The sequence below is a fragment of the Lepidochelys olivacea genome (assembly GCF_965140295.1).
Source record: "Lepidochelys olivacea isolate rLepOli2 genome assembly, chromosome: 2".
Taxonomy (NCBI): Eukaryota; Metazoa; Chordata; order Testudines; family Cheloniidae; genus Lepidochelys; species Lepidochelys olivacea.
In genome coordinates, this window is record NC_140412.1 from 47269541 (window position 1) to 47291819 (window position 22279).

General features: G+C 41.4%; 2 protein-coding genes across 3 annotated transcripts in view; one reads left to right on the forward strand and one right to left on the reverse strand.

Annotated features, from left to right (window-relative positions):
• LOC311515872 (Y+L amino acid transporter 2-like) overlaps positions 1-22279 on the reverse strand; it is a 40338-nt gene that overhangs the window by 13508 nt on the left and 4551 nt on the right. The window contains exons 2-6 of the mRNA XM_084619320.1: positions 20625-21132; positions 15084-15209; positions 9549-9693; positions 8526-8649; positions 7605-7708 (exon numbers count right to left, since the gene is read on the reverse strand). Coding sequence (XP_084475446.1) covers positions 7605-7708; positions 8526-8649; positions 9549-9693; positions 15084-15209; positions 20625-21129 — 1004 coding nt within the window. The 5' untranslated portion in view covers positions 21130-21132. The remainder of the gene's footprint in view (positions 1-7604; positions 7709-8525; positions 8650-9548; positions 9694-15083; positions 15210-20624; positions 21133-22279) is intronic.
• LOC311515873 (uncharacterized protein) lies at positions 1117-4204 on the forward strand. 2 transcript variants are annotated; one of them, XM_084619322.1, is made up of 5 exons: positions 1117-1291; positions 1608-1695; positions 2441-2539; positions 2636-3044; positions 3626-4204. In XM_084619322.1, the coding sequence occupies exons 2-5, from the start codon at positions 1657-1659 to the stop codon at positions 3706-3708; spliced, it is 630 nt and encodes a 209-aa protein (XP_084475448.1). In that variant the 5' UTR covers positions 1117-1291; positions 1608-1656; the 3' UTR covers positions 3709-4204. The 2 variants fall into 2 exon arrangements, with proteins under 2 accessions (XP_084475448.1, XP_084475447.1); XM_084619321.1 differs by lacking the exons at positions 1117-1291; positions 1608-1695 and having other exon boundaries at positions 2029-3044.

Sequence of the window (22279 nt, forward strand, 5' to 3'; positions counted from 1 at the left end):
TCCTTCAGGATAGGTTGTAGATCCTTGATGATGCATTGGAGAGGTTTTAATTGGGGGCTGAAGGTGATGGCTAGTGGCGTTCTGTTATTTTCTTTGTTGGGCCTGTCATAGAATCATAGAATCACAGAATATCAGGATTGGAAGGGACCTCAGGAGGTCATCTAGTCCAACCCCCTGCTCAAAGCAGGACCGATCCCCGACTAAATCATCCCAGCCAGGGCTTTGTCCCGTAGTAGGTAGCTTCAGGGTAGTCTTCTGGCTCTGTCAATCTGTTTCTTCACTTCAGCAGGTGGGCATTGTAGTTGTAAGAATGCTTGATAGAGATCTTATAGGTGTTTGTCTCTGTCTGAGGGGTTGGCGCAAATGCGGTTGTATCGTAGAGCTTGGCTGTAGACAATGGATCGCGTGGTGTGGTCTGGATGAAAGTTGGAGGCATGTAGCTAGGAATAGCAGTCATTAGGTTTCCGGTATAGGGTGGTGTTTATGTGACCACCACTTATGAGCACTGTAGTGTCCAAGAAGTGGATCTCTTGTGTGGACTGGTCCAGGCTGAGGTTGATGTTGGGATGGAAATTGTTGAAATCATAGTGGAATTCCTCAAGGGCTTCTTTTCCATGGGTCCAGATGATGAAGATGTCATCAATGTAGCACAAGTAGAGCAGGGGCATTAGGGGATGAGAGCTGAGGAAGCGTTGTTCTAAGTCAGCCACAGACTCCAATGAGAGACTGCTGAATTGGAATTAATCTGCAAACTGGATACAATTAACTTAGGCTTGAATAGAGACTGGGAGTGGATGGATCATTACACAAAGGAAAATTATTTCCCCATGTTTATCGCCCCCTCACACACCCACCCTCCACTGTTCCTCAGACGTTCTTGTCAACTGCTGGAAATGGCCCACCTTGGTTATCCCTACAAAAGGTTTCCCTCTCCCCCCGGCTCTCCTGCTGGTAATAGCTCACCTTAAGTGATCACTCTGGTTACAGTGTGTATGGTAACACCCATTGTTTCATGTTCTCTATGTATATAAATCTCCACACTGTATTTTCCACTGAATGCATCCGATGAAGTGAGCTGTAGCTCACAAAAGCTTATGCTCAGATAAATTTGTTAGTCTCTACGGTGCCACAAGTACTCCTTTTCTTTTAACTAACTACCGTAATTAACTAAATAATGCACTGTGGATTGCAGTGGGAGGGATAATGTAAGCCTCAAACAAACAGTACTGGAATGTGCTGGACTTTTCTCCTGAATTTGGTTCTTTCATACTTATAGCTGTAGACACAGAAGGTGAGACCTACAGGATTATAGCTGCATCTTGGTTTTAAGTGTTTTGGTTTTCTTCCAGTGTCTCAAGTATATACCTGTCCACAGACAACATGAAATTATGCTAAATACTTAGCTATAAAGCATGAACTATTAGCACTGAAATAAATATTTATTAACCCAAAATATTAAAAGCTTTATTTAGATTCAGATTAACTTGCAGCTATATACAGCAAATTCACCACATTTGATAGGCCAAGGGCAGTGTTGCTCCCCACAAACGAATAATAACTCCACACTGCACTTGCATATTCTGAATTATTTTGCTTTGGCATTACAGAAAGATAACCATGGAACTATATGATATTATAGGACAAAGATGGTGCTAAATGATGACCGTTTATCCTCGGATTGTGGCATTCCTTCAGGTTTGGTACTTCTAATGTATTCATAAGCACATGGCAACATTAGCAGACTTTCAATTCTGTTGAATAGGATCTATGTCAAATTTATGGTGAGATTGATGGTTTATATCTATGAAAGTTCAATTCTGGCTTGACTGAAAGGAATTTTTTTTTCCCTTTGTTGGGCCTTGTTTTTCTGTTTAAAGCAGTTCCAATTCTGTTTATTATTTATGAGTTATCAACAGGAACTATTATTGGATCAGTTTCAAATATCACAGTATAGCAATATTCTTTGACAGATGAAAAAGGAAGAACACAAATATTCTTCAGTGTAATGCAAATAAAATTGGACTATTAATTGACTCTAAAATAACACCTCTATCCAGTTGTGTTATTTCTCATTGGAATCTGGAGGTGTGCTCAGAGATCTCTTTGCCCTGGTGTACACAAGGACTTTAGGTCGGATTTAGCAGCATTAAATCGATGTAAACCTGCACCCGTCCACATAATGAAGCCCTTTTTTCTGACTTAAAGGGCTCTTAAAATCAATCTTCTTACTCCACCCCTGACAAGTGGATTAGCGCTTAAATCGGCCTTGCCGGGTTGAATTTGGGGTATTGTGGACACAATTTGACGGTATTGGCCTCCGGGAGCTATCCCAGAGTGCTCCATTGTGACTGCTCTGGACAGCACTCTCAACTCAGATGCACTGGCCAGGTAGACAGGAAAAGAACCGCAAACTTTTGAATCTCATTTCCTGTTTGGCCAGTGTGGCAAGCTGCAGGTGACCATGCAGAGCTCATCAGCAGAGGTGACCATGATGGAGTCCCAGAATCGCAAAAGAGCTCCAGCATGGACTGAACGGGAGGTACGGGATCTGATCGCTATATGGGGAGAGGAATCCGTGCTATCAGAACTCCGTTCCAGTTTTCGAAATGCCAAAACCTTTGTCAAAATCTCCCAGGGCACGAAGGACAGAGGCCATAACAGGGACCCGAAGCAGTGCTGCATGAAACTTAAGGAGCTGAGGCAAGCCTACCAGAAAACCAGAGAGGCGAACGGCTGCTCCGGGTTAGAGCCCCAAACATGCCGCTTCTATGATGAGCTGCATGCCATTTTAGGGGGTTCAGCCACCACTACCCCAGCCGTGTTGTTTGACTCCTTCAATGGAGATGGAGGCAACACGGAAGCAGGTTTTGGGGACGAAGAAGATGATGACGATGATGAGGTTGTAGATAGCTCACAGCAAGCAAGCAGAGAAACCGGTTTTCCCGACAGCCAGGAACTGTTTCTCACCCTGGACCTGGAGCCAGTACCCCCGAAACCCACCCAAGGCTGCCTCCTGGACCCAGCAGGCGGAGAAGGGACCTCCGGTGAGTGTACCTTTTAAAATACTATACATGGTTTAAAGGCAAGCATGTGAAAGGATTAATTTGCCCTGGCATTCGCGGCTCTCCTGGATGTACTCCCAAAGACTTTGCAAAAGGTTTCTGGAGAGGGCAGCCTTATTCGGTCCACCATGGTAGGACACTTTACCACTCCAGGCCAGTAGCATGTACTCGGGAATCATTGTAGAGCAAAGCATTGCAGTGTATGTTTGCTGGCGTTCAAACAACATCCGTTCTTTATCTCTCTGTGTTATCCTCAGGAGAGTGAGATATCATTCATGGTCACCTGGTTGAAATAGCGTGTTTTTCTTCAGGGGACATTCAGAGGTGCCCGTTCCTGCTGGGCTGTTTGCCTGTGGCTGAACAGAAATATTCCCCGCTGTTAGCCACGGGGACAGTTGAGGGGGTAGCCACGCGGTGGAGGGAGGCAAAATGCAACCTTGTAATGAAAGCACATGTGCTATGTATGTAATGTTAACAGCAAGGTTTATCCTGAAAGAGTGTAGCCACTGTTTTATAAAATGTGTCTTTTTAAATACCGCTGTCCCTTTTTTTTTCTCCACCAGCTGCATGTGTTTCAATGATCACAGGATCTTCTCCTTCCCAGAGGCTAGTGAAGATTAGAAAGAAAAAAAAAACGCACTCGTGATGAAATGTTCTCTGAGCTCATGCTGTCCTCCCACACTGACAGAGCACAGACAAATGCGTGGAGGCAAATAATGTCAGAGTGCAGGAAAGCACAAAATGACTGGGAGGAGAGGTGGCGGGCTGAAGAGAGTAAGTGGCAGGCTGAAGAGAGGGCTGAAGCTCAAATGTGGCAGCAGCGTGATGAGAGGAGGCAGGATTCAATGCTGAGGCTGCTGGAGGATCAAACCAGTACGCTCCAGTGTATGGTTGAGCTGCAGCAAAGGCAGCTGGAGCACAGACTGCCACTGCAGCCCCTCTGTAACCAACCGCCCTCCTCCCCAAGTTCCATAGCCTCCACACCCAGACGCCCAAGAACACGGTGGGGGGGGCCTCTGGCCAACCAGCCACTCCACCACAGAGGATTGCCCAAAAAACAGAAGGCTGGCATTCAATACATTTTAAAGTTGTAAACTTTTAAAGTGCTGTGTGGCATTTTCCTTCCCTCCTCCACCACCCCTCCTGGGCTACCTTGGTAGTCATCCCCCTATTTGTGTGATGAATGAATAAAGAATGCATGAATGTGAAGCAACAATGACTTTATTGCCTCTGCAAGCGGTGATCGAAGGGAGGAGGGGAGGGTGGTTAGCTTACAGGAAAGTAGAGTGAACCAAGGGGCGGGGGGGTTTCATCAAGGAGAAACAAACAGAACTTTCACACCGTAGCCTGGGCAGTCATGAAACTGGTTTTCAAAGCTTCTCTGATGCGTACCACGCCCTCCTGTGCTCTTCTAACCGCCCTGGTGTCTGGCTGCGCGTAACCAGCAGCCAGACGATTTGCCTCAACCTCCCACCCCGCCATAAACATCTCCCCCTTACTCTCACAGATATTGTGGAGTGCACAGCAAACAGTAATAACAGTGGGAATATTGGTTTCGCTGAGTTCTAAGCGAGTCAGTAAACTGCGCCAGCGTGCCTTTAAATGTCCAAATGCACATTCTACCACCATTCTGCACTTGCTCAGCCTGTAGTTGAACAGCTCCTGACTACTGTCCAGGGTGCCTGTGTACGGCTTCATGAGCCATGGCATTAAGGGGTAGGCTGGGTCCCCAAGGATAACTATAGGCATTTCAACATCCCCAACAGTTATTTTCTGGTCTCGGAATAAAGTCCCTTCCTGCAGCTTTTGAAACAGACCAGAGTTCCTGAAGATGCGAGCGTCATGTACCTTTCCCGGCCATCCCACGTTGATGTTGGTGAAACGTCCCTTGTGATCCACCAGAGCTTGCAGCACTATTGAAAAGTACCCCTTGCGGTTTATGTACTCGCCGGCTTGGTGCTCCGGTGCCAAGATAGGGATATGGGTTCCGTCTATGGCCCCACCACAGTTAGAGAATCCCATTGCAGCAAAGCCATCCACTATGACCTGCACATTTCCCAGGGTCACTATCCTTGATATCAGCAGATCTTTGATTGCGTGGGCTACTTGCATCACAGCAGCCCCCACAGTAGATTTGCCCACTCCAAATTGATTCTCAACTGACCGGTAGCTGTCTGGTGTTACAAGCTTCCCCAGGGCTATCACCACTCGCTTCTCAACTATGAGGGCTGCTCTCATCTTGGTATTCATGTGCTTCAGGGCAGGGGAAATCAAGTCACAAAGTTCCATGAAAGTGCCCTTACGCATGCGAAAGTTTCGCAGCCACTGGGAATCGTCCCAGACCTGCAACACTATGCGGTCCCACCAGTCTGTGCTTGTTTCCCGAGCCCAGAATCGGCGTTCCATGGCATGAACCTGCCCTATTAGCACCATGATGCATGCATTGGCAGGGCCCATGCTTTCAGAGAAATCTGTGTCCATGTCCTGATCACTCACGTGACCTCACTGACGTCGCCTCCTCGCCCGGTATCGCTCTGCCAGGTTCTGGTGCTGCATATACTGCTGGATAATGCGTGTGGTGTTTAATGTGCTCCTAATTGCCAAAGTGAGCTGAGCGGCCTCCATGCTTGCCTTGGTATGGCTCCGCACAGAAAAAAGGGGCGGAACGATTGTCTGCCGTTGCTCTGACGGAGCGAGGGGCGACTGACGACATGGCTTACAGGGTTGGCTTACAGGGAATTAAAATCAACAAAGGGGGTGGCTTTACATCAAGGAGTATTTCAGGCAGGACTTCACGGAGGGTTCAAATAAGAAATGGTGCACCTAAGTAATTGTTCTTATTGGAACAAGCAGGTTGGTCTGGCCTCTGATTGATACGTGGCTAGATTTACCTCACTGCACCTTCTCTGTGAGTGACTGCAGTGTGACCTAGAGGAATGAGTCCCCTAGACGGGGGAGAGGGGGAAGAAAATGAGTACAAAACAAATCTGGTCTATTTCTTGTTTTGATCCACTCCATCAATCTTTTACATCTTTGGCTGGCAGCAGACGGTGCAGAAGGACTGCAAGCCATCCACATCTCATGGCTGCTTGGCAGAAGACGGTGCAGTAGGACTGCTAGCCATCCTTATCTCTTGCCTGCCTGGCAGAAGATGGTACAGTAGGACTGCTAGAAATCCGTATCGCCTGCCTGCTCACCATAAGATGGTTCAATAGGACTGACTGCAGGACTAAAGAGAATGACCTGGTCAAGTCACTCCAAATTTAGTCCCTGCGGCCAGGAGCACCTTGGACATGATGATGATGGCTACCAGTCGTACTGTACCATCTGCTGCCACAAGGCAATGGGTTGCTGCTGCTGTGTAGCAATGCAGTACCACGTCTGCCAGCACCCAGGAGATATACAGTGATGGTTACCTGAGCGGGCTCCATGCTTGCCGTGGTATGGCGTCTGCACAGGTAACTCAGGAAAAAAGGCGCGGAACGATTGTCTGCCCTTGCTTTCATGGACGGGGGGAGGGAACGGGGGCCTGACGATATGTACCCAGAACCACCTGCGACAATGTTTTAGCCCCATCAGGCATTGGGATCTCAACCCAGAATTCCAGTGGGCGGTGGAGACTGCGGGAACTGTGGGATAGCTACCCACAGTGCAACACCCCGGAAGTCGACTCTAGCCTTGGTACTGTGGAAGCACTCCGCCAAGTTAATGCACTTAGAGCATTTTCTGTGGGGGGACACACATTTGAATATATAAAACCAATTTCTAAAAAAACCAACTTCTATAAATTCGACCTAATTTCGTAGTGTAGACATACCCTTTGTTTTATTTACTCAGATTTTACCCTACAAGCTTTCTGAGGCACAGAGTTTTGCATTGGGTTTTACCTACAAATAAAAGAAGCGAGGCGCAAGCCCTGAGTGGCCTACAATCATAGGGCCACACTATGGCAGCTAATTACTGCTTGGCAAAGGAGGCCGTGCTGAGCTGTTCTGGAAACATTGTGCCAAGACACAAGTGTACCTCATACAATGCCTCCCAAAGCACCCCACCAGGAAGGGGTAGTGAATCTGCTGTGTCACTAACTAGGAGGGGCAGTATACACAGATCTACAATTTTACAAGGCCTTCTCCCTATCATTCCTCATTTCTTTTGGGATGGTTCATTCCCCAGGTGGCACTAATAGGGAACATTCTTTGTGCACCAGGAATGCAATCCGTGTCAACCATGCATGGGCGTCTTAGACCCTCACTTCCTAGACCAGCCACATCTTCTTGTAGCAAGTCTGCCAGTCAAGTTAGACCAAAGAAACTCAACAGTCACTCCTGTTAACATTCTACTGCTACCTTTAGACTGCATTCTTAACATTATAGAATGTATTATTTATCCTACAATACTAAACACCTGAAAGGGAGATAGTCACAGATTCTTAACTTCAGCAAGTCCCACTGCAATGTATTATTAAATGATGCCACTTACTACGAAGTGCTATTGATTGCCCTTGGAGTACCGGCTGCTTTTGACATATTTGATGTTTCATACCTGGAAGCTGCAATAGTTGATGAGTTTAAGCCACCATAACAAGACATGGCCACTGCAATAGGAATTATCCACTTAGCATAACTAAGGGTTTCATTACCAAATGTCTGCAATAGAAAGAAAGAGCATGAGGCTAATTACATTAAATATACAATGACAGTCTGCAAAACTGTCAGGAAAATTTATCAGTCCAAGCACAGAGTCTCTTAGCCCATTCTTTACCATGATGATAATGAAAATTACTCCTGCTGAGCGGGTGATTGGAATTTTGAAAGGCTGATCAATGCTAAGATAAGTCCTACATTTGCATTAAATCAAAACTGGATTTTTGTTAATTTCTGTAAATTGGGTTTGAAATAGTGGTTGTCATGCAGATTAGGATATATAAATCTATGGTTGAATTGTGTGTTAATAACTATAGACTTTCCATATTGTATAATATGCTGACTATATTTGTTTGTATTTTGGGGGGGTGAAATGCTAATAAAAGTTTGAGCAGGGTTCAGCAAAAATTTGTCTCAAACCTATTTTTGTCAGTATAGAGTGTGCAGTGACAATACTGAACACCATGAAGTAGAACTACAGCAAAATTGGACCCTAAAGCAATCCAAACTTTCTACTCCTTATTCTCTGGGTTTATTTAAAAAAAACGCTACATCTAGGTCATTGTTAGGATCAGTATTTGCAGAGATTATTAAATGGTTTAATAAGCATCAGTTCACAGAGATATGCATTATGCCTGAGTCATCACAGTGTACTGGTGGTATTACACAGGAACAAGTAGTTATTGCTATTAAACACACATACAGAGGAAATACTTTAATTGGTAGGGTAAGAAATCTGCTGTAAAGGGACTACATGAGAATCTTCCACAGAATTATATATATTGTAAACATTTGCCTTAATAAACTTCACACAACTTACCACTGCCACTGCGTTGCTTGTTAGGAGAGCTGGCATGTCCAACACTACATAGTATGCTATGTTAGTCAGCAAGTAAATAATGGTCACAATAGGCATTGAAATTGCAATTGAGAGGGGTAGATTCCTACAAAGAGAGAGAGAAAATGGTATTGCATCATATTGAAATGAGAAATGCTCCTCCCAAATACAAGTGCGTGGGGTAATATCTTTTATTGGCCCAGCTTCTGTTGGTGAAGGGGACAAGCTTTCGTGCTTACACAGAACTTTTCTGCAGGTGTGGGAACTTATTCAGGCCTGCTCTACATTACAGGGTTAGGTCGATATAAGCTGTCAACCTAGCTCCGGAAGTGCCTTCACTTAAATTTGGCTCCTGTCAATGTATGTGCCTCTCCATGCTGATTGAGGCTACATCTACACTTTCCAAAGTAATTTAGTATCGAATATTACCCCTAAGAATTTGAACCTTTTAACTGTTAGGTGTAGACCAGGCCTTGGAAATGAACATGTTTCCAGAACACTAGTATAACTCCCTTGTCTCTCACTTTTGCCCCAGTTTATTATTACCCTTGATTTTGGCTCATTTCCTCGAAGGTAAAATACAGCACTGGCTGACCACAAAAAAAAAAAAAAAAAAAGTGGGAATTTGAAAGGGCCTGTGGAAGTTAGGCACCCAGATCCTATTCATTTTCAGTGGAAGTTGGATGCCCTAATTCCTTAGGTGCCTTTGAAAATCCCATCCTAAAAAGTAAAGAAAATAATGTCACATATGGAGCTATTGACTTTTTGATATAATAATCTGAAGAGAAAAAGGGAAATCACATAGGGGTAAGGTGCTTAGTAGGTCTTTTCAAAAGCTAGAATTTTTTTATGGATAGTAGTTTGATTAATTTCAAAATTAGGACAACCCCGACCCCCACAACAAACTGAACTCATCCAGTGGGTCATTGAACAATCTATCTTGTCACATGGTCATGTTTTCATAATCTTTGTAACACTTTGGAGGATTTGAGAGTATGCACAAACCTTTCAGGATTCCTCATCTCCTCAGTGACATAATTCAGGGTATCCCATCCAGAGTAGGAAAAGAGGGCTGAATACAGAGCAAGTGCTATACATCCTATATCAGTTGTTGAACCTTCAAATGGAGTTTTAAGATTTTCTGTTTCTCCTATGTAAATATTATAACGCAGTTATAAGTTATGTTTAAATGTTTTTCGGTCTTATCTAATTTAAGTATATACACTTCAGCTAAACAAAATAAAACAAAAGCTACTGTTCTCAGACCATAATAAAACCTTTTTAAAATATATAGATATTTTCATAGCATTGGAGATATAAAAAAGCTTAGTCAGTTAGAGACATCAGTACATTCACAAATTGTGATATGGAACTACACATGTAAGTAATGTTTTTCCATATTTGTTGTCTGACTATTATGGGACTAGTTCTGACTTGATTAATAAGGTACTGCCATTGACTTCAGTGGGACCATCCACACCCTCTGTTAAAAGCCCAGGAGAGTGTGACCAGTGGATTGGATGGGAATCAGGAGGCTAGAGTTCTATTCCTGGCTCCTTCTCTGACTTGCTGTGCAACTCACGTCATGGCAGTTTCCCCATTTATAAAATGGGGTTAATTATAGTTACTTTCTTTTTTAAAGCACTTTGAATTCTAGGGATAAAATTGCTATATAAAAGCATAATATTGTCATTTTTATAAGTTAATTTCTGTAATGCATTTATTAATGTGAAATCTGATATGATGTAATTCTAATTATCTACAGGTATCTGTGTAGATTTCTTTAAGTATCCAGCAGGGGAAGAACTCCTGGGATCCAGGTTTTCATTAGCATGCTAAAGAAACTGATTTGAATAAAAATGTTTACCTCAAATATGCAAGGAAAGTGGAAGTGGAGGAAAGACTTTTAAAATGACCAGATATGCAGAAGGAAATTGAAAAATCACTTATAAATAGAAATGGAATTATGTATTATGAGTGAGATGAGCATTCAGACACTTTACTCAGTTATGAACAAAGGGAGGACTTCTTTATAAAGTCACCCTGGACATGAAGAAGGTAGTTAAATATGGGGAATTCATGGGTTACACACAAGCAGTAAGCTATGGAGACTGACAGCGTAAAGTTTGCAGCTACTAGTGTTTCACCTTTGTAACAAAATCTCATACCCAGTTACTGTTAGAATTGGGATAGGTGAAGTTAAATCATAGGATCCATCTACACTCCATGGAGAGGGACTGCAGATGGGGGTCTGTGCTGACAAAGAGAGACACCTCTGACTTTAGTGGTATCAAAACAGAGTGACAGGGCTGAGAAACTTACCTTCTAAAAACAGCATGGTTTCAAAATCACAAGCATTCATAATGTCCAAAAAATAAACACATTTGACTATATCAGGAATACTGAAGCTAGGGAAAAACATAACTGTTCTCAGTAAAATAACTGCTGAGTGAAAGAGTGTTGACCCGATCTAGGGTGACCAGACAGCAAATGAGAAAAATCAGGACAGGGAGTGGAGGGTAATAGGAGCCTACATAAGAAAAAGACGCAAAAATTGGGACGGTCCCTATAAAATCAGGACATCTGGTCACCCTAACCCGATCAAAAATTCCTCTGAGTTTCCTTCATCCTTCTCCCCAGCTTCCTATTGCTTCCCCATTTTAATACCCTGAATCTATTTAAATATAATACAGATTAGGTTGCGCTTATCCCCTACTAGTTTAGGGCTTGTCTACACTTACAGCACTGCAGCAGTTGCAGTGATTAGTGAAGATGCTACCTACTCCTATGGGAGTATCTCCTGTTGGTGTAGGTACTCCACCTTCCTGAGAGGCAGTAGCTATATCGACAGGATACGCCCTTCCATCGACATAGCGCTGTCTACACTGGGAGTTTGGCCGGTATAATGCATCGCTCAGGTGTGTGGATTTTCCATACCCTTGAGCGACCATAGTTATACAGACATAAGTTCATAGCATAGACTAGGGCTTATCAGATGACTTGACTCCCACTGAAAGCTCTTAGCAGTCTTCATTCACAATATAAACATTTGCCACCCCTCCATCTCTGTTTTCCTAGCCAGATTAGAAAATATAATAGAGAATGACAATCAGCAATGTTCTACTCCCCCATTCTCACTCCTTGTCCTTATCGCTATGTTCAGCAGTTTGCTTCTGATCAGAGCTGACAGGTCACAGACAACTCACATGATCTGACCTACTAAGGCCTGTTTACACACAAAAGCTATACTATTTTTCCTATACTGGTATAAATAGTATAGCTCCCTGAGGATGGGCACAGTAATATCAGTATAAAGGTGTTTATGCCAGTGTAGCTTATTTATGAACAGGAACAATGAATTACTTATTTATTGCCTATCTATTTTTATTAGTCTGCCTTGTCTTTTAGAGTACTAGCTCTTCAAGAGTGAGACTGTCTTTTATTATGTGGTAATGCAGTGGCGAGCACAATGGAGTTTATAATCCTGGTTGGACCCTGGTTCTCCCAGAATACAGACAATAAAATACCATCCTAAACCCTGTCTTTACTATAGGCTTCTCTCCAATAGCATTTTCTCTTCTATTAAACTGAAACTCCTCAGTCCTAACTACATTATGGTCAAAAAAGTGACCACATAAAATGGTCCCTATATATCCCACAAGATTGTTCCTTGTACATATTGACTAGGGCTGTCGATTAATCGCAGTTAACTCATGCAATTAACTCAAAAAGGTTAATTATGATTAAAAAATTTCATCACAATTAATCACAGTTTGAATTGCACTGTCAAACAGTAGCATACCACTTGAAATTTGTTAAATATTTTGGATGTTTTTCTACATTTTCATATATATTGTATTCTGTGTTGTAATTGAAATCAAAGTGTATATTATTTTTATTACAAATATTTGCACTGCAAACATGATAAACAAAAGAAATAGGATTTTTCAATTCACCTCATACAAGAAATATAGCGCAGTCTCTTTCTCATGAAAGTGCAATTTACAAATGTAGAATTTTGTTACATACCTGCACTCAAAAACAAAACAATGTAAAACTTCAAAGCCTACAAGTCCACGTAGTCCTACTTCTTGTTTAGCCAATTGCTAAGTTTACATTTATAGGAGATAATGCTGCCCGCTTCTTATTTACAGTGTCACCTGAAAGTGAGAACAGACGTTCACATAGCACTTTTGTAGCTGGCACTGCAAGGTATTTAAGAGCCAGATATGCTAAACATTCATATGCCCCTTCATGCTTTGGCCACCATTCCAGAGGACATGCTTCCATGCTGATGACGTTTGTTAAAAAAATAATGCTAAAATATAATGAGGTAATTAAATTTATGACTGAACTCCTTGGGGGAGAACTGTATGTCCCCTGCTATTTTACGTGCATTCTGCCATATATTTCATGTTATAGCAGTCTCGGATGATGACCCAGCACATGTTGTTCGTTTTAAGAACATTTTCACAGCAGATTTGACAAAACGCAAAGAAGGTACCAGTGTAAGATTTCTAAAGATAGCTACAGCACTCAATCCAAGGATTAAGAACCTGAAGTGCCTTCCAAAATCTGAGTGGGATGAGGTGTGGAGCATGCTTTCAGAAATCTTAAAAGAACAACTTTCCAATGTGGAAACTACTGAACCCAAACCATCAAAAAAGAAAATCAACCTTCTGCTGGTGGCATCTGACTCAGATAATGAAAGTGAACACGTGTTGGTCTGCACTGCTTTGGATTGTTATTGAGCAGAACCCATCATCAGCATGAAGGGACATATGAATCTTTAGCACATCTGGCATGTAAATATCTTGCAACACTGGCTACAGCAGTGCCATGAGAATGGCTGTTCTCACTTTCAGGTGTCATTGTAAACAAGAAGAGGGCAGCATTAACTCCCACAAATATAAACAAACTTGTTTGTCTGAGCAATTTGGCTGAACAAGAAATGGGACTGAGTGGACTTGCAGGCTCTAAAATTTTACATTGTTTTATTTTTGAATGCAGTTTTTTTTTACATAATTCTATATTTGTAAGTTAAACTTTCATGATAAATCAATTGAACTACAGTACTTGTATTAGGTGAATTTAAAAATACATTTGTTTGGTTTTTTTACAGGGCAAATACTTGTAATCAAAAATAAATATAAAGTGAGAACTGTACACTTTGTATTCTGTGTTGTAATTGAAATCAATATATTTGAAAATGTAGAAAACACTCAAAAATAGTTAAATAAATGGTATTCTATTATTGTTTAACAGTGGATTAATCACACAATTAATTGCAATTAAGTTTTTTAATTGTGCAATTAATCACGATTAATTTTTTTAATCACTTGACAGCCCTAATATTGACAAATTTATGGCTGCTTACTTTTCTGACAAAAATAATTTTTACTATTTTTTTTTACATTTGTTAGCATTGTAGAGTTTTATCTGTGTGACAGCAAGTCTGCAAAATGAACCTGGGATCTGAAATTTGAGCAGTCCTCTTTCTGATTCACACATCATCACTAGCAGTAAAGATTCTGCAAACAGCATTTAGTTAAAAGAAAAGAAGTACTTGTGGCACCTTAAAGACTAACCAATTTATTTGAGTATAAACTTTCGTGAGCTACAGCTCACTTCATTGGATGCATACTGTGGAAAGTGTAGAAGATCCTTTTATACACACAAAGCATGAAAAAATACCTCCCCCCACCCCACTCTCCTGCTGGTAATAGCTTATCTAAAGTGATCACTCTCCTTACAATGTGTATGATAATTAAGTTGGGCCATTTCCAGCACAAATCCAGGTTTTCTCCCCCCCCCCACACAAACCCACTCGCTAGCAAGAGAGTGGGTTTGTGTGTGTGTATGCATCCGATGAAGTGAGCTGTAGCTCACGAAAGCTCATGCTCAAATAAATTGGTTAGTCTCTAAGGTGCCACAAGTACTCCTTTTCTTTTTGCGAATACAGACTAACACGGCTGTTACTCTGAAACCTAATTTATTAGAGTATAACCATGTTGTAACCCCTATTCATCCTCTACAGCTAAAAATGGACAAGGGTAGACTAAGGCAGTTTAGGCTAAGGTGTGGTTTCAAGGTTGTATGAAGACTAGGGTTCAGATTTGCGGGCACTGAAAACATGTCCTGTTCTCATGAAAATATTTGGCCCCTTATTGCGAACTATTGAGACACTGGGTCCAAGCCCTGGGTTAGTGTGATTTGTGTGTAGAAGGAAGGGGGCTAGCCTTGAACTTGAGTTTGAACCCTGGGTTTACATTTGGGTGGCGCAAATGTCTACACTGACATTTTATAGCCCTGCAGACCAGTGTCCAGGTGTGCCGAGGGTCTTTTATTGCAGTGTAGATGGAGCTTAAAGCGTCCTACAAAGCAATATAGCTGTCACCTCTTTTTCAGGACGTTAACAGCTATTTCCCAGTGCATAACATTTTATATTAAAGTGCTGTGGATTCTGATACTTCTGTATTTTGACTCTCAGATACTGTTCAGTTTTTTAAAAAAAGTCTGTAAAATGAACTATATTCTTACCTTTACTAATTCTGTAAAGACCCACCGAGATGATCATGATAAGGGCCATAACTTTTGCATATGTGAACAGATCTTGTACTCTGGTTCCCCACTTCACATTGACACAGTTAATAAATGTTAAGGTGCCTATTGAGAAAAGGAATACAAATGAGATAGGTGCTTTCTTAAATACATCTTTCAAGAAAATGAAAGTTACCAGTACAGAAAAACTCTGTCAATACTTCAGAATTATCTAGACTTTTACTGAAAGCAATAGAAATTGACTCTATCATTAATTTTTGTCAGTTTTTATTTTTTATATTTTAAAATGAAGTAAAACTTACTGCATGGAGGCTGCCATTTTCTGGTAATAGGCTGGAAGAAAGAGAAATTAGGAGAGGAAGGAAGACATTCTGCTTTGAAATCAGTGGAAAGCACTGGGTTTTGATTTTAGGACCAACCAGTGTTTATTATATTTGAGTAATCTCATTGATTTCAGTGGGGCTACTCATATAAGGCAGGCAGGATTCTTAATATTATTTATTTGGATTACAGTAGTGCCTAAAGTCCACAATGGAGATTAAGGCTCCATTGTGATAGGCTCTGAGACAGTCCCTGCCTCAAAGACTTTGCAGTCTAAATAGACAAAGAATGCAAGAAAGGAAACTACATTTTGCACAAGGAGAACTGAAATTATGTTGCTGTTCCATGGTCATACAAGAAAGCCTGTAGCAGAGTTGGGATTTGAATCCACATTCCCTGAGTGGATTTGAATCCACATTCCACATCCACTCCTCTATTAGGTCATCCATTTAACTCATCCTTAATCACAAGTCCAATTTTCTTCTTTTGGGCCCTCACTTTGTATTTCTTTGTTGCTAGCCAGTAGGGCTGGTTGGAACATTTTCACCCCAAAATATGCTGTTTTGTCAAAGCCAAAACATTCCTGGTCCAAGTTGAGGCTGAGCAAAGAGAGAGACTCAGTAGCCTGTTGGCTAGGGTATTAGCCTTGAAGCGGAAAGAAGGGGGTTTAAGTCTTTACTCTACCTGTTTGGAGTGATCTGGGATGAAAAACTCTACTCTAAACAGTGAGTTTGGTCTCCCAGAACAGGGCCTTAACCACCAGCCTACACGTGTACTCCAGTGGTTTTTGTGAAAACATTCAGAAGGTTTTGTTTTCATTCCAATGCAGAACAAAAACAAAATTTGAAATCTCAAATGTTGCCAGGAAATGGAACTGTCCTCCTGTCAGCTCTACTCGCCAGTGCCTAGGAATTTCAGATGGAGAGCGAATGTGCACACTCCTTTTTGGGAAACATCCCCTTGTCCTGCCTTATTCAGCCCTGACCATCTTTCCTCCAACCCTCCAGCTTGACCTCAGCACTATGGCCAACCTACCATCTGGGACAATGATCTAGGAAGGAGGCAGAGATCAGAGACACAATATTTGTGAGGTGGGTGGGTGGATGTGCAGTTACCTATTAGGTCATCCATTTAACTCATCCAGTCGGTGCTTGTCAATGCAGAATTTTCCACTGCAGTATGTTCTCCAATTCTTTGCTTGAGACATTTAAAATTAGATGAACAATGGGACTGCCCTCACTTCCTTTGAGAGAGATTTTCATAATATAACAGATCGCACTGTTAGGATGCTTTTCCTAATGCTCACCTTACATTTACAGAGGGAAGGAAAAAAGAAACTACAACATGGAAATGCTTCTCCTTTGGGGTCAGATTCTACACTGACTTGTGCAACCACATGGACTGTGTGGGGAGTGTCTGAAGTTGCAAGTCAGCAAAGCATTTGGTCCTTAGAACTTCAGACTGGATCTCAGGAAGGAGTAACCTGCTGTAGCAATATCCAAAGATCATTTAGAAGCTATTAGCTGGCAAGTCCTATTAGAAACTTAGTAACCTACTTTCTTCTCAGAACAAGGAACAGTGTGTGACTCCTTGGGTCACACTTTGTTCCCTGGTCTGTTCCTGTCCCTGACACAGTGTAAAGTCACTTTATTGCTAAATGACAGGTTCCAGAGTAACAGCCGTGTTAGTCTGTATTCGCAAAAAGAAAAGGAGTACTTGTGGCACCTTAGAGACTAACCAATTTATTTGAGCATGAGCTTTCGTGAGCTACAGCTCACTTCATCGGATGCATGCCGTGGAAACTGCAGCAGGCTTTACTTATACACAGAGAATATGAAAAAATACCTCCTCCCACCCCGCTGTCCTGCTGGTAATAGCTTATCTAAAGTGATCATCAGGTGGGCCATTTCCAGCACAAATCCAGGTTTAAACGGAAATGGAAATGGAAATGGCCCACCTGATGATCACTTTAGATAAGCTATTACCAGCAGGACAGCGGGGTGGGAGGAGGTATTTTTTCATATTCTCTGTGTATAAATAAAGCCTGCTGCAGTTTCCACGGCATGCATCCGATGAAGTGAGCTGTAGCTCACGAAAGCTCATGCTCAAATAAATTGGTTAGTCTCTAAGGTGCCACAAGTACTCCTTTTCTTTTTATTGCTAAACTGGATCTCCACTGAGCCTTGATACCCTTGTGCTGATGAAAATAGCCCGTTTAGTCAGGGAAGTTAAAACCTAATGAGGTGATAGACTAGTCCATCAGCTGCCACATGTCAGCAGCACTAGAAGCTCACGCAGTGGAGGGGGGACTCTGCCAACATAACTTACCCCCAAGAGAACGCACAGAAATAGAGGTGGTCGCACTGTACAACTCAGTGCTGCAAAATGGAGACCAGTAGGGGATGTGGGCACACTGCATAAATCAGCAAAGCAGCAGGGCTAACTGACTCTTTCCTCAACTCAACAGCGGCTGGCTATGAGGTGTAAAGTGCCCTGAGCACTGGCTAGGGACAAGGACTCCTTTCTCTGTAGCCTTTAGTAGGCCTTTTTTGACACAATTTGCTCACAGAAAATCTCTCTCATTTGGGCTTTGCTCCAGGGTTTTACCCTTTCATCCACACCTCACTTTTCTTTAGTTTTAAATGGGGAAAAAGCTATTACAGCCATTTAAATTATACTGCAACTTAAAAATTATTCTTTACAATGGTGAAAATAGTATCCAATATATAAGACTCCAATCCTGCAAACACTTACACACATGCTTACCTTTATTACTGTGAGTAGTCCCGTTGATTTCAGTGGGACTACTGTGCCCTTTGAGGCTTGATACACCATGGCATTTCTCTTTTATATACCACTGTGATATCAATGAAATCAGTGGTGTTACACATTAGCACACAACTGGAGTAATGCAGTGGTAACAGGCTCTTGGTCTAAAAAATATTAGATTTTACAGTGAATTGTTCTAAGACAAACACCTTTTTAATATCAGAGTAGGGTCTCATTTGAAATGTATCTGCTATCTGAGTGATTTCTATAAAGCCCACTCTATTAACAAATGTGGTGTGCACATTAAAATAAGATTCCATTCTCTATAATCTAAAATCACCATCTAGGCACTGGTAACTTACAGTATTCCTTATTCCTAGAAGAGAACATTTGCTTTGTCAGAGTTTGTAGCTAAGACCATGACAATGCCAAGCGTCAAATTATATATTTCAACTGCCAAACCAAACATCCCTCTCAACTGTCCCGTATTTTAGATCCAAATATAACGCTTTCACACATTATGTTCTCCCTTTTTATGTCTGTAAATGAGTGGAATCAGAAACTCTACTTGATCAGGGTATGAAAATTTTCAGAGTAAGGAACTGAACCCCCAAAGTTTTGCTATTTTAAAAAATGAATTCCTCATTTTGAACTGATCCAATGTTGGATGAAGTGAATGGATGAACTCCCATTGGCTTCAATGGGCATTGCAACAGGGCCTTAGTATCTGGGACATAATTTAAATTCCAGGGTCCTATATTTGCATATGGACAGATTAAATACTGTGAAAGCCACCTACTCTAATACAACTGTTTTGGGAAAGATCTAGAAAATAAATTTTATTCCTTTACCATCTCCCTTTGTTTCAGCAGAGAAAACAATTAGAGCCTTCTCATTCTTTTAATACCCTCTAGCACTGAGAGGCAGAGCTGTAGATTCCTATGAACGTAATTGCCCAAAAAGGAAAAAGGAGGCTGCTCTAGGTGAAAAATTGTAGCTTTTTGAGTTAGCTCAAGTGACTAAAGAGTCTTCTCCGCCCACCCCCCACCCCCCGACTTGAAATTATTTTACCACTGAAAAATATTTGATTTTGGATTGTTGATGTATCCTTTCACTTTCAGGATCTTATATTTTATTTAAAACCCATGCAGAGTGTGAGATAGCAGCACATTGTAACTAATGGTGTTACAAAACAAAGCAACTGATCCACATGAGGAACACAGCAAAAATCACTCAGACAGACTCCAAAATGAATGCTTAAAGAAACTGCTGTAATTAAACGCCATTCCCTCCGAAGTTTAGTAGTTTATGGAACAATACCAGGTCAGCTGGGGAGAGAGAAATAGATTCCATGTATATGCAAGTAGGGAGATGATCTAAATCACAGTTAAGCTACTAAAATATATTAGAATTGATCTACTTTTTAATACATTAGATGTTTAGAATACTGCAGAATGATGAGGACGGCAGTTTAAATCATGGTCTCTGTTTTTCAGAAGTTAACTTCCTGTCTGCCTCAGTGGGGAATGTTAGAAGTATAAACAGGATTAATTACAGAGGAGACATTTTCTCAGAATTCACAGTATATACTACTCTGTTATACTCACTACTCAGGATACACTAGCTGTGTCAGGTGTCTTTTAGGGAATGCTATATCTTGCCTCATGGACAATTAATCATGCTGTTGCATATACCAAGAACAGCACAAAGATTATACACAGTTCTGTGTATGTGGGTCATTAGGTTTTATACCGCCATCCACCACTGTAGTATCTGAGCACCTGGATAGCAGAGGACAGGACTCAATGCTGGTCCCTTCCAGCCCTATGTACTTACATTTACCTTCCAGGCTTCCACGTAAAATCCATAGCAACAGCAAAGGCCCTAGTGGACTTCATGGAGTGTCCGGCACTTCTACCTTTTGGGGGTCAAAACTCTGCTTGAGGTAGAGCTTTTGGTTTTGATTTTTTCTTTTTTTAACATTTTATTATTTCTTTGGTTGGTTGATAGGGGTTAAGGAAGGAATGTCAGTGTTTCAGCAGTTTTCACTCACAAGCAGTTACTGATTTATCTGAGGATATGTGAACATTTAAAAGCCCATTGAAGCCAAAGGGAATTTTCCCATGGACTTCAATGCAGGCTTTGGGTTAGGCTCTTGATCCATAGAAAAATGTTTTCTTTTCTATCACCAATCATAGTGTCTCTCAGTCAAAATGTTGGAAACCCTCCCTCCCCACCCTCCAGCTCCCACTACCACTCCCTCATCCCACAAAAATGCAATCTGGAAGAGAGAGAATACATTCTTATGAATTTGTCGTAGGTAAAAAATTGTTATTTTCACAGAAAATTAAGGGGGAGGGTAATCTGACAAGGCTTTTATGAGTACATGCATTAAATTAATTAATTTCTACCAATCACAACTTTACTTACAGATGCAACCAGCTGCAATTAACCTGACTGCTTCATATGGCGGCTCACAGGATGGAAAAATTGGTTGAACAATATAATTAGCAAATGTAATTGCTATTACAGCCTGAGTTGTTGGTTCAATAATTAGCAAGGAAGACCACAGTCTGATAAAGGCTGTGAATCCACCAAAAGCTTCCAGTATATAGGCATAGCTAGCTCCTGATTTAATAATGGATGTTCCAAGTTCAGCATAACACAAAGCTCCAAACAACGAAAAGATCCCACCAAGGGCCCAAATGAATAGTGAGAGTCCATAGGAGGCACTATACATCAAAACACCTTTGGGTGACACAAATATCCCAGAACCAATCATGTTCCCTACTATTAAAGAAACGCCATTAAGCAAAGTAATTTGTTGTTTCATCTTCATTTTTTCTTGCACATTTTCAGCCGCTGTGTCCGTTTCATGTACTCCATTCTTGGATGAGTTTTTTTTATTACAGCATATGATGCAGGAGCCTGACATTACCTGAAAATGTGTAATGAGAAAGAGACAGTTTTTTAATGCCTATCACATATGGGATTAACTGTGTGATTAACAGACTCCACCATCATGATCAGTACTGATTGATAGGGCCTTATTGGTTGGCTAATTTTGATTAAAAAACAAAATCTACCTTATTGGTAGGACTCCAACAATTACAACACTGTGAAATTTCAGATTCTGTCTCTCTTCCATCAGCAACACAGTGCCACTTCAATAATATATTTACTAGTTTTGCACAGCATAATCTGATAAAATGACCAGAGCTTTTGATTGCTATCAGAAAATGCAGAGCTCCTGGCTTTTTTGAAAGTGCTCCCACCAAGATTTAATTACATATATACGTGTTATGCTGCTCAAGACTGTCAATGTCTATTGACTTGTAAGTTGACAAATATAGGTGGAGAGGGTTGCTTTGCCTATACTGAAGATGCCTAAACACTTTCTGTTATAAGATCCTATCTTCAGTTGCTTATAATTTTGTCAAACTTCAAACATTTGGGCTAAAATTTTCCATGTCGGGTGCCTGACTCACTCTGATTTCTGGAAAGTTTCAGCTAAAAAGTACAATTGTTTCTGAGAATGAAATTAAGTAAACAAAAAACAAACAATTGTTTGGCCTGTGTTAAAATAAAATTGCCACCCTTAAATCTTTTACTGAGTGGCCAGAGAGGTTGAAGTGTTCTCCTACCGGTTTTTCAATGTTATGATTCCTGATGTCAGATTTGTGTCCATTTATTCTTTTGCATAGAGACTGTCCGGTTTGGCCAATAAACATGGCAGAGGATCATTGCTGGCACATGATGGCATATATCACATTGGTAGATGTGCAGGTGAACGAGCCCCATGGAAAAGAAGCCCTTGAGGAACTCCACCATGATTTCAACAATTTGCATCTCACCATCAACCTCAGCCTGGACCAATCCACACAAGCGGTCCATTTCCTGGACACTACTGTGCTAATAAGCAATGGTCACATAAACACCACCCTATACAGGAAACCTACTGATGACTATACTTACCTACATGCCTCCAGCTTCCATCCAGGACACACCACACGATCCATTGTCTACTGCCAAGCTCTACGATACAACCACTTTTGCTCCAATCCCTCAGACAGAGACAAACACCT

Bases quoted from the DNA above. Each gene is read 5' to 3' on its own strand.
- LOC311515873 (XM_084619321.1), top strand. From the start codon at position 2,462: ATGCAGAGCTCATCAGCAGAGGTGACCATGATGGAGTCCCAGAATCGC. The intron at 3,045-3,625 runs GTGAGTGTACCT...TTTCTCCACCAG, and splicing joins AGGCGGAGAAGGGACCTCCG to CTGCATGTGTTTCAATGATC.